The 13,289-nt window shown below is 38.6% G+C and overlaps 1 protein-coding gene across 5 annotated transcripts in view; it reads left to right on the forward strand.

The window, feature by feature from the left end:
- WDR19 (WD repeat domain 19) overlaps positions 1–13,289 on the forward strand; it is an 89,861-nt gene that overhangs the window by 60,058 nt on the left and 16,514 nt on the right. For all 5 annotated transcript variants that reach the window (XM_057728414.1, XM_057728415.1, XM_057728418.1 and 2 more), the window contains 7 exons: positions 1,333–1,479; positions 1,802–1,926; positions 4,071–4,183; positions 5,659–5,727; positions 9,627–9,704; positions 11,228–11,324; positions 11,992–12,116. In XM_057728414.1, the coding sequence (XP_057584397.1) occupies positions 1,333–1,479; positions 1,802–1,926; positions 4,071–4,183; positions 5,659–5,727; positions 9,627–9,704; positions 11,228–11,324; positions 11,992–12,116 (754 nt within the window). The remainder of the gene's footprint in view (positions 1–1,332; positions 1,480–1,801; positions 1,927–4,070; positions 4,184–5,658; positions 5,728–9,626; positions 9,705–11,227; positions 11,325–11,991; positions 12,117–13,289) is intronic.

Below are 13,289 nucleotides of genomic sequence, written 5' to 3' on the forward strand. Positions count from 1 at the left end.
GAAATGGGCTAAAGATAAGAAGGAGTCCCAGAGGAGGAAATGCAGTTATGAAATTATATTTTATGCAAACATGAAAAAGTTCTAGCTCACTGAAAGTAATTAACTTAAAGCAACAGTATATCTTTTTTTTTTTTTTAGTGTTTAATTATTCAATGCCTTTATTTAAGTTCTGGATGAAGAAATCCAAAATGAAAATGTGTACATTAAATGCATTCCATGAATATATTAATGTTAGAATATTACTATTTTAGAAATTGATAATATAAATGATACTTTATAAAAATAACCTTCTAGACAATAAAATTAAATGGGGGAAAGAATAGATAGATCAATGGAACACAATATAGAGCCCAGAAATAGACCTGCACAATGTATAGTCAGCTGATCTTTGACAAAGAGGCAAAGACTACCCAACGGAGAAAGGACAATTTTTCAATAAAATGGCGCTGGAACAATTGAGCATCTTTGTGCAAAAAAAATAATTTATAAATAAATATTATTAATTGAAAAAGAGCCAATCTGAAAAGGCTATGTGTTGTATGATTCCAATTATATGACATTCTGGAAAAGGCAAAACTATGAAAATAGTAAAAAGGTCAGTGGTTGCCGGGAGTTGGTTGCGGTGAAGGTGGGGGATGAATAGGCAGAGTACTGGGCTGTGAAATTATTCTGTATGGACAGTATATCATTTTAACTTATCATATTGGGAAAAGATTTAAACTAATAACCATATTGTCAGAAAGCACTTATTATACATGACTGATGGGACTGTAAATTTCTAAAGCCTTTAGAAAGTTGTTTAGCAATATGTATTAAGAGATTTTTAAAGGTTACTTCCTTCGATTTTTAGAAAAGTAACCTTAAGAAAGAGATATACACGAAATGTCTTGTTAAAATGGAAAGAGCTAGAGAGCTCTTGGGGACTGAACAGGAGTCTTGAGCTCCACCTAGAGGTCAACACACAATGATTTCATATATCACTGTTAAGCTGTATCTATAACTGAAAAATTCCTTATTCTCTGTTTTCTAAAATAAGCCTGTATTACTATTATAATCTTTCTAACAAAAACAATAAAATGTAAAAAATTGTATATAAGTTGTTCAGACAAGAAAACACAGTTCAGTATTGGTATTTTACTGTTAGTTTATCAAACCTCTAAAAACAACATTTTAGTGAAATGGTTCCTGGTATTCTTTCTGATAAAAACACAAAGAAGTTCAAAAAAATAAGCAACCACTATCAATAAAAAAGTGTCCCAAACATTTATTGACATTTTTCCCCCAAATGTGACAGTGTTAAGAAAGTTTGTCTGAAATAATTTTCTCTTATAGATACAAAGAAGCTGTTGTGGCTTATGAGAATGCAAAACAGTGGAACAGCGCGATCCGCATCTACCTGGACCACCTCAACAACCCGGAAAAGGCTGTCAGTATTGTCAGAGAGACCCAGTCCCTGGATGGAGCCAAGATGGTAGCCAGGTAACAATGCATTAATATATTTGGATTTCTAAAAACTAGCCTTAAAAGAGAGCCCCCATGTCCTCTTATCAAATAAATCAATTCAAATGGAATATTTATTCTATTTTTTTAAAATTATATCTAAGTGTTTAAATTCAAAGGCTGTTTGTTGTAGTCAGCGTATGAGAGTACGTTTTCCAAACAGAAGTGTATGATATAGAACTGCAGTTTACTGAATACATTTTTACTTTTAAATGGTTTCTCCTGGTTGAAAAAGATTTTTTTTTTGTAAATGATACACTTCTTTTAAATGAGTCAAGCTAATTAAAGTCCTTTGTTTCAGGTTTTTTCTACAGCTGAGTGACTACGGGTCTGCCATCCAGTTTCTTGTTATGTCCAAATGTAATAATGAAGCTTTCACACTGGCTCAGCAACACAACAAAATGGAAATCTATGCAGACATTATTGGTAAATATCATTGTTTTCCCTAATTTCTCTTAAAGATTTTATCAAAGGAACACTTTGACTCTTATGGGCTAATGATCAAATTGGTACATCCACAAGCACATGCACACACACCATGTATACACAAACACACATGCAGCTGTATGTTACTTGTTAGATTTCAAGATCCCTACTATCACCTCAAAGGTCAGATGGAATTATAAGACCATCTTCAAAAATTAAGGTGTTATAGGTGACTTCCGTGAGAGGCCAGATTTCCCAAATCCTGCTGCTGATCAACCAGTGGTAAAGCAAGCTTCCAAAAGAAGGTAATAGGAAATGCAGAATGATTTTTGAAAACGTAAATGTTTTCATAAATTTTTAAAATTGTTACAAATTAAGAACATCTAATTACTGTGATGAAGAGTGATCTACACAAGATGTGGTTTTTAAAGATTTTGAAAGTCCAGAAGAAAATTTTATATTCTGAGAATACCAGCTTATAGGTTTTCTTCCCATGTTTACAATTATTCTCAGAAACTACTGAAATAATTTTCAGGTTTTTTACTTCATAGACCATATATAACATTATTTGTGGTATGATTTTTCTTTTTTTTTCTTATTGGGGTAAAATATACATAGCAAATTTACTGTTTTAACCATTTTTAAGTGTGTAGTTCGGTTGCATTAAGTACATGCACATTGTTGTGCAACCATCACCACATCCATCTCCAGAACTTTTTCATCGTCCTAAACTAAAACTGTATACTTATTAAGCAAGAGCGCCCATTCCTCTCATCTCCCAGCCTGGTAACCAATGTTCTACTTTCTGTCTCTATGCATTTGACTCTTCATGGTACGTTATATAAGTGGAATTATAGTATTTGTCCTTTTATGTTATTTTGATTTTTTTAAATTCACAAAATGACCATGAGAATTGATGGTGGGATTCACGAGAGAATTTTTGCTTCAGTCTTCAAGGGAAGTAATAGGTGAAAGTATCTTCTAATATCTTAGGAAGTCATTCAGATAATTAGAGAAAATAAAGAGTTAAAGAAAAAAAGGAAGTACAGATAAAGTACAGATACCATTACAATTATTAATGTTTAACATGACAGATGACATTTCTGTCCTAACATTGCAAATCATCATTGCACTAAAGCATTCATTTTTTCTAATTTCATAAGGATGTGACTTATCCTGTATCATACACATACACTCACACATATGCCCTCCCACTCCTGAAGCATAACATACACTTTTCTTCACCTTCCTTTACTCCCTTCTTTTATAAACTCCATATCTGCCTTGATCTGGAGACATGGGGTTGTTCTTATGCTTTGGTGCCCTACTGGGCCTCCAGCTCCCGTGGGTAAATGCAAGCAATGAATTGGAACTCCAACAGCTTTGGGGTCTTCTGTGCTTAATATGTTTAAGCCTCAAACTAAAGGAAAAACAGTAAAGGGACCTTGCTGGTGGTCCAGTGCTTAAGACTCCACCCTCCCAATGCAGGGGGTGCCCGGGTTCGATCCCTGGTCAGGGAACTAGATCCCACATGCATGTTGCAACTAAAGATCCAGCATGCCACAAATAAGACCCAACGCAGCCAAAAATAAATAAATAAATATTTAAAAAAAGAAAAATAGTGAAAAAGGAAAAACAGTTACTTTTAAATAGCATCTATTGTCTTCTTGAGTATCACCTCCTTGTCTGACAAATACATGCAGACTGTTGTTTAAACCAGGCATTGGAGAAAGGAGATGGATTACGTTTGCATTATGGTTAACTTTGCTCTTGATTGTGGTGAAACCCTAGGGAAATCCTGCCTTGTTCCTATTTTTTTAGGAAATGAGATTGAGACTCTTAAGGAAAGATAAAAGTTGCTAAGGGTAATGTCAAGCCATAACCTAGCTTCTCATAAAGCCTCATAACTTCCTCTCCTGACTGCTGTTTAGAGTGAAAAGAAGATGGAACAGAGTTGATATGTGGGGTTATTATGGTGACTGTGTTTTGTGATGAAAAAAGACACTGATGATAGTATTTGCTGTTAAAAGGTTTTAATCACCTCTTTTTAGATCACCTGTTTTTAGATCTTGATTTTTTTAGATTAGCAATAAGAGGTAAACATGTTTTGCTCAGATATTTTACGCAGTGAATTTCTGTTGTAGGTTCTGAAGACACTACTAATGAGGACTATCAAAGCATTGCCTTATATTTTGAAGGAGAAAAAAGACATTTTCAGGCTGGAAAATTCTTCTTGCTGTGTGGCCAGTATTCACGAGTGAGTATTTGCCAAGAAAACATACTTTGGACTCCACAGGAATGATTAGAGGAAATATCTGAAAATATATTACGCTCCCAGACACCCCGATTTGGAGTCTCAGAGTCAACCTTAAAGTCTTCCCCTCTCTCCCACATGCAGTGACATTCTGCCTCTGTAACCTCTCTCACAGTTCTCTCTTTTTCGTTCTAACGACCACCCGTGTAATCCACACCTGGCTCACCTCACTTTAGACTATGGCGATGGTTCCTGTTTTCCTTGTTTTTAGCTTCTCTCTCTATAACTCACCCTTCATTTTGTTCCCCAAATGGTACTACCTTGGATTGCCAAAGAGCCCCTAAAGCAGGGGTTATGGTGTTCAAACGAAGGAGGTAAACAAGTGAAGCTGCAGCGTTGGGCTGGGCGTTCCTTGAGGGAGGAGGTAGGGACTGCTGAGCGGCACGTGTTTTGTCTGAAGGGAAGAGCTGCTGCCCATCTCCAAAAAAGGATCCAAGAGTTTGGGCCTGCTAGTTCCACATCATAGGGTTTTCAACAAGAAACAAAAATCTGGGTCAGTATTAAAATATAGGTCCAGATATTTGTATAACATCTCGCTGGCCAAAGAAACACGTCTGTGTGTGAATTCAGCCTTCAGGCTACCAATCTGCTGCTCTGGCCTCTTAGTTACTGAGTCTAAACTCCTTAGCTGACACTCCAGAGAATTTCCACAATTGACCAACCAGCCCGAACCTCCCAGTCTGGCATCTAGCTTTTTCCACCGAAGAATCCTACACTTCCACTAGCCTTTTCCAGTCCTTGTTCTCCACGTGGGTTCCTCTCTGCCCTCTTCCCCACCTTCCACAGACCTGTTCATCTTCAAGCCCTTTTCCTCTGTGGTACTTTCAAGATCATCCCTCGTGTTTAATCATCTTTTCTTCCTCATACCACCTATAAAACCAACTGGCAATACTGCCCATTGTCTCTGAAATTTTTATAACTTTAACCGTCTTCATGGGTGTGATGGTGTGGTGTTCAGGAGTTAGACACCTGTGGCTTAAAATAATTGATTATAATTATATTCTCATCACATCACATGGATCTCTACAATTGGATTGTACATGATGCAGAAAGACGGCCTGGTATTTTCCATAGCATCTAGCACAGTCTCATATACAGAACAGCAAGTTGTCAGTAAATATTTGTTGAGGGAATAAATGAATGAAAATAATTAAATCTTCCTACTGAAAGAGGGCACATTTGTCATTCTGATTTCTTTCGAAATCAGAACTAGATTCTTCAAAGGGTCACCTGGATCCTTCCACTTTTTAAACTATACTCAGCCTATTAAGTATATATTTTAAGATCCAGCACCTTGCAAGCTCCTGGGTGAGATGAAGATACTTTCACAAACTGTGATTACTTTGTGTGAAAGCTTTGTTTTTCTCAATGGGAAAGCAGTCTGAAAATTTTTAATTGCTCTGCAATTCTCATTTCAGGCACTTAAACACTTCCTGAAATGTCCAAGCTCAGAAGATAATGCAGCAATAGAAATGGCAATTGAAACAGTAAGTAAACTCTGTAATGAAACTCTCAAGAATGTTAATTATTTTTTTAACTTTTTAAAGAAATTTCCAAACATTTGCAACAGTAGACCAAACTGTATAACAAACTCCCAGGTACCCATCATCTCATTTCAACAGCTATCAACACATGGCCAATCATATTTTATTCATACCCCATCCTCTTTCCCTATATTATTTTAAAGCAAATCACAGACATCATATTGTTTCATTTGTGGATACAAAATCTATCTCTAAAAGATAAGAACCTTTGGATTGTCTTTTAGGTATAACTTGCATACAGTAAAATGCACAAATCTTAAATATGCAACTCATTTAGTTTTTTCAGATATGTACACCTGTGTAACCTCCACCAAGATCAAGCTCCCCAGAAAGCCCACTCATGCTGCCTCCCAGTCAGTGTTCCCCACCAAGGATAACCACAATTCTGACTTCTGTTCTTATAGATTGGTTTTACATGTTTATGAATTTCATATAAATAAAATCATACATATGTTCTCTTTTGTGTCCAGTTTCTTTCACTCAGCATTTAGTCTGAGAAGCCATCTGTATTATCATGTGTAGCAATAGTCCGTTCTTTTTCATTGCTGTGTAGTATTCCACCATGTGACTATCACAGTTTCTTTCCCCATTATTCTGTTAATGGACGTTTAGGTTGTCTCAGTTTGGGCATATTATGAATAAAGTTGCCATATTGCTGTTCATGTCTTTTTGTGGACATAAGCCCTCAGTTTTATTGGGCATATATCCATGCGTAGAATTATTAGGTCACAGAGTATAATTATCTTCACTGATAGTAGGTACTGCCAAACATTTTTTTCAAAGTAGTTGTACCAGTTTCACTCTACCAACAATGTAAAAGGATGTAGTTGCCCCCCATCTTCACCAGTGCTTTATCCGTCTATTTCATTGTAACTATTCTGATAGATGTGTCGTGGTTCGAATATGTCATAGCCATTCGAATATCCTCTTTTATGAAGTTCTGTTCAAATCTTTTTTCTAATTTTTAATTGTATCATCTCATTCTTACTGATTTGTAGGACTGTATTATATATTCTGGATACAAATCTTTTCATCAGATAGATACATTGTTATAACATGTATCAGTACTGTATTCCTCTTAAAGCCTAATAATGTTTAATTGAATGCTGTACGCATTGTGTTTAATCCATTCATCAGTGGATACATATTTGGGTGGTTTCCACTTTGGGGCTATTATGACTAATGCTGCTGTGAACATTTGTGCACCAGTTTTTGTGTGGACATGTGTTTCATTTCTCTTGGATATATACCTAGGAGCAGAATTGCTAGGCCATGTGTTTAAAGTCTATGTTTAACGTTTTGAGGAACTGCCAAACTGTTTCCCAAAGCAGCTACACCATTTTACATTCCCAGCAGCAATGTGCAGGGGTTCCAGTTTCTCCAACAATTATTTCTTGATATTGTTCCTTCACCCTTGCTGTTCCCCACATCTAGGACACCCTCCCTCCTGCACCCCTGCCTCCCACCCAACACGCAGGACCCACTTCACACACCACTCCCTGTTAAGTTTTTCCTGAACTGTCCTCTGGGTGAAATTTCACCTTCCTTAGAACCCTGTAAGTACTTTGAAACTCATTTACTGCTACAGTTAACCCCCTTCAGATCAGTAGCTCCTCAAGGTCAAAGGCCCATCTCTTTATATGGAGTGTTTAGCACATTTGGACACTCAGTATTTATTGAGATGAATACATGCTGGTCCCCGCTCAGAGGACTGTGTAGATTATATTTGTTTCCTTCCCATTCCTCTACTCTTTTATCTCCTTTCCACCTTGAGACCCCTCCCCTGAAAAAAAAAAATCTCCTTTGCTTGTGACAGGCATTTTCTCACAACCTGTGCCTTTGTAGCTGCTGATTCTCAACCAGAAGGCATCGCCCTTAATCGCTGGAAAACATCTTTAAAATGTTCATACGTCACTGACCCCCACCCCCATCCTCTGCAGCCCAGAGTTCTGAAATACCTTCTTGCTGTGTGTATTGGTGGAGGGGGCAGTAATGGACCCCTGGTGGGGACTCATCACCTGAGAGAACCCATGATAGGGACGGGAAAGATGGATCTGTCCAGCAGCCGTGAGCTTTGTCGGGGGGCCTGCTCACCTCTTTGCAGACACCTCTGCCTTCACCATTCTGTAAACTTCTCTAAAAGGTCCCCACGGATCTCTTCCTTGCTAAATACAGACATTTCTTCTCAGCCTTCACTCTACTCCGTGTTACGGCAGCATTTTACACTATTGCACCACATCTTTCTTGAACTTTTTACTCCCCTAGAACACTGCTTCTGGTTCTCTAGTTACTCCTCAGACGGCCCTTCTCAGCCTTCTTCTCTGGCTCCTCTGCCCTTCAGTGGAAGTGTCCTGAGCATTGTCTCTACCCTTCTTTTAATTTTAATTCTGACTGGCCACATCTGTTCCGTGCTGCCTCCCCTTTTCATTTAGCCTAATGTTTTGGGTTCAACTCCCTGAAATTCAGACTTCACTGCACATCTTATATTTTTTGGTTGCTTTACCTGGCAACACTGTTTGGCACCAGTCCAAGCCCTGTATGTGCATTAACTTGTTTATTCCTTACAACAGTTCGGTCAGTTAGGTATTATTTTTATCCTCTTTGAGGTCCCAAGAGTGACCTGCTCTGGATCACACAGGTGATATTTTGATCTCAGGCAGGCTGACTCCAAAGCTTTAACCATTTCTCTATACGGGCTGTTCACCCAAAGCCATGCACAAAAGCCATCGAGGTGATGAGCTCTACCTTCTCTCCCTTCCTTAGAGCAATGGCAGGAGCAGAGGCAACAGATTGGTCAAAGCTTCGCTTTCTTACACCAGCATCGACCACGGTCAGCGGAGCGTATAGAAATTCTGCAGCCCGAGAGCCTCTGCCCACCACAGGTTCACGGCAGCCTCTTCTGTGGTCAAGCCTACTGATCTCATCCTTCCTGTCCTGCACAAAGAACTTCTGAACTTCTCCTTACACTTTCCCTGAGCGGGGGCAGGCTAGGCCAGGTGTTGCTCTGTCCCCAGTGAGTTTCCCTCCTTTTCCGGTAGCTTTTCTCACTATGTCACTAATGTGACACGAGGGCGGTGCTGGGCTGTTCAGTGCTCCTTCCCCTTGGTCAAGCTCCAGTTGGGTTCTTGGCTCACCTCTTTTTTGTAGACACAAGACTCTTAAGCCTCCTAATCTTCTCAGTACTTATTCCTACTAACTAAATCTAATACATTTCTGTCCTCCAATTTGATAAATAATTTTCCTGATCAACACTGCCCAACATGGCAGTGATTTACCTTGGAACTTTATGGAGATGACTCTCACCAGATTTCCAGGCCTGAGTCCTCTCCAGAACTCCACCCTACATGTCCAGCTGCCTGCCCTCTTCTGGGATCCTCTAGCCATACTTTTATTTCTACTTTAGATTACACAGTCATGTGCAAGCGTGTTTTCTCAGGGAGCTGCTGGAGGTGAGGCACTTGGAGGTATATTGTTGTATAAGGCCCAGTTCCTGTGCTCAAGATGGCGTTCTCTCTGTGTCACAGTCACTCATATCTTAAGAAAGTTTTTATTGAAACATCCAAGAAGTACATTCTCTCTGTGCATAAAAATAATACTACAGTATTTTGATACAGCAACTTAGAAAAGCTATAGCTTCTATGGATGGATTTTTCTTAATGGAGACTCTACAAATGAATGAAGACAGATCCTGAGCTTACATCATTTTTCAGGCATTGAGTGTAGGTATTTTTACACACTTTTTAAATTTCACCTCCTCAGTAGACGATTGTTTGTGCTTCCCCCCAACACCGCTTGCTAGGTTTAAGATCCTGAACTTATTGTTTCTTTCTCTTCCTAAACAGGTTGGTCAGGCCAAAGATGAACTGCTGACCAGTCAACTGATAGACCACCTTATGGGGGAGAGTGATGGCATGCCTAAGGTACTAACGGTGTTCTCACCACTCAGATTCTTAAGTATCTTAGTTGTGGTTTTACTTTATTCTGCCCTGTTCTTATCTATTAATGCTTTTGCATCATAGATGTAAAGAATTTTCTTTCTGGACGCAGCTTTAGGTCATCTAGACAGACCCTGCATTTTGGATATTGTGTATGTTCACTCTTTGAAATTGGCATCGCCCCCTGTGAAATAGCCACGCCCTTCTGGGTAACAGTCCTCACCACCCACAATTTTCCCCAAATGTCATAGAGATTTGTTTATTCTAGGAACTATGAAAATGATTATTAAAACCATGAGTTAGCACTAATCCCTAAAAATCAGTATACTTTGTTCATATTTCAAAAATTACAGAAATAAGTAAAAATCCTATTTACCATAAAAGTAACTCACTATAAATATAAAATAGAAATAAATCATTAAGAACATGTTTTCAAAATAGATGACTCTTGGATTTTGTGCAGAAATTGGTCTTCTCTCGGTCCTAATGAGGACAGACTTTTTGATAATGCCCCCAGAGCCGTATTCCCCCTTTTGCTTTGGTGTTTATGGGGATCTGCTCATGAAGGAACTCGAGCACAGTTGACCCTTAAATGATATGGGTCGCAGGTCCACTTACTGACGAATTTTTCAACAGTAAATACTACACAATCCCAGGTTGGTTGACTCCATGGTTACAGAGGAACTGTGGATACAGAAGGCTGAGTATAAATTAAACACTGATTTTCAACTGCATGAAGGCCCCTAACCACAGCACCGTTCAAAGGTCAGCTGTAACTGATTTGGGTACAAGGTGCTGGGATGTCATAGTTGGAGAGGATTGTAGCCATTCTCATCCCCAAGTCAATTTCCTGTATTTTACAGATAAAGACACTGAGACCCAGGGAGGCTAAGTTAATCTGCCAAAGGGCACAGGCCCTTGAACTGTGCTGAACCACCTCACCTTTTGTCCACTTATTCTGATAATTAGCAAACCAGCATCAAGTATATGAAATTGTTTAGAATTAAAATAGGAATGGAAAATGGGCTAAGGAAAGTTTTATAGGCCAGAGAAGGTTATATAGGTGTAAAATTTTTTGAAATCTTGTGAAGTTGGTGTATTGTATAAAAACACCTTTTCATTTGAAGCACACGAGAGAGAACTCTGTGGGCTAGGGTTAGAACGCAGACTCTGAAGCCAGACCACTGTGGTTCAGATCCTGCCTCTGGAGAGGTGCAGTTTCAGTTTCACATCAATGAAATTAGTACATAATCATACCTTCCTCCCAGGGAGGGTGTGAGGATTTAACTGAGTTATTCTTTCTAAGTATACTTAGAATACTACCTGGCACATTAAACCCTGAATAAATACTTGATAAATAATTCTTTATTTGTTGGCTTTTTACAGAAACGATTTCAACCCTCATTTACTAGAAGGTGAATGTGATTCTGATTGAAATGCAGAATTTTAGGTGTTTCTCCTCTTAGCGAATGCAGAAAGTGATATTTCTCTAACGGCTTGTATGTCAGGATGCCAAGTACCTGTTCCGCTTGTACATGGCCTTGAAGCAGTACCGAGAAGCCGCCCGGACTGCCATCATCATCGCCAGGGAAGAGCAGTCTGCAGGTAGGTCCCCGATAGGCGTGCTTCTCTCCCCAGACAAGTCGTAGAAGCAAGCTCCAGTCCCTTCTCTGCCCATTTCTAACCTCGGCTTGCTTTGAACGCAGAAGGCTAGGTGGATGACCATTTCTGGGTTTCTGGGAAGTAAAGTAATTCACCATCACAGAATAGCTCCACTGAAGCCTTCCTGTGTTAGGTGCTAGTTCCTCTCCCCTCATAGTTCTGTCCCGTGGAGGACGACTTCTCTGACCTCTTCAGCCCACAGCTCCCTGCCCTTTCACCACACTTTCTTTCCATCCCAGGTTTTTGGCCTTAACAATATAAAACATATTGCAAGGTGGAAGGCGATGTGGTATTCTTGTTGACCTAGTTCTTTATAACACGCAGGGACTGTTTATAGAATCTCTAGAATGGTTCTGTTCATGTCTATGCTCTGTAAATACTCATAGAAAAAGTCAGAATTGGTCTGATATCTTCACTAATTTGTGCAAGCTGATTCTTTTAGATGTTCATAAGTATGGAATATAATTTTGGAAAATATGGAATTAAATGTCATTCTTTATTACTTAGTAACTTAGTAAGATTAACAAAACCCACCTGTAAAATGGTAGCCCATAGAAAATCCTCAGATTTCATCCTTTGCAGTGACGTCATCTTACCGACTCTTTTCAAGGAAACTATCGGAATGCACATGACGTTCTCTTCAGCATGTATGCAGAACTTAAGTCTCAGAAGATCAAAATTCCCTCTGAGATGGCCACCAACCTCATGATCCTGCACAGTTACATACTCGTGAAGGTGAGGCCCTCTGAGTGACTTGGGACACAGTCTGCCAGGCGCATTAATCACCTGAAGGGCTTTCCTTCTGGGCTCCTCTCCATTGGATTCGAGCAGTTTCCTAGATCTCTATATTGTTAACTGAAGAAGCAAGATACAGGATAATTATACAGTATGCTGCCTTTTGTGTACCAAAAGGCAGAAATATTTTTTTCCATTGCAAATAAAATTAGAAATATACTTTTTAAAAAAATTAGGAAAAATAGTTTCCTGAAGGGATCAAGGCATAGGGCAGAGGAGGCATGGCACCAGACCCAGCCCAGGGAGAAGAGGAAGCACAGATTTCTCCATGTGGTATGTCTTTTTATATTGCTTTGATTTTGAAGCATATAAATGTATTACTCGGTCCAAAAAAGATTTACTGAAAACATTTTTGTTTAACCAGAGCTTCCTCATTTATTAATTCTAGGATAGTGGATTTTATACAATTCTGCTGTTTTAATACTATTTAGTTTTCATCTGAATATAAAGTATTCACTGAGAAAATTTAGAGAATATAGGAAGGTATAATGAAAAAATAATGTGCCCCCTTTAAATCCATCATCAGATATAAGAATTATTAAACTGTGTTGCATATATCCTTCATATTTCTAAAGTATATGTGTGCACCCTTTTTTTACATTAGGAATGTATTTGTGTCTAGTTGTATATTGTACTTTTAATCAGTGATTTTCAATAAAAACAAAATAGAACATGCAAACCTGAAATACTTCTATGTACAATTTACATAAATGTTATACACACACACACACACACACACACATCTTTGTAAAAATACAGGTAGATGCTAACTTACATACTTTTCCAAATTTTCATTTATGTCAGAGTACATCTTCCAATATTAATGCTAAATTGGTTTTCAGGCCAGCCCACAAGAACTTATTCAATTTTGAAGCTTTCTAGGTTACAGCAAACATGTTATGAATGATATGGTCCCTAACAGCACTGCCCAGGAGAACTTTCTGGAGTGAGAGAAAGTATTCTGTATCCACCAGCTTGGCTGTGGAGCACTTGAGATACAGATAGTGCAAATGATAAACTAAATTTTAAATAAATTTTTATTTAACTAGCCACATATGACTAGTGGCTACCATTTTAGGCCCCACAGGTCTACAGCACTGATTGTAAGGGAAA

Source organism: Hippopotamus amphibius, chromosome 3, assembly GCF_030028045.1.
Source record: "Hippopotamus amphibius kiboko isolate mHipAmp2 chromosome 3, mHipAmp2.hap2, whole genome shotgun sequence".
NCBI classification, from domain to species: Eukaryota; Metazoa; Chordata; class Mammalia; order Artiodactyla; family Hippopotamidae; genus Hippopotamus; species Hippopotamus amphibius.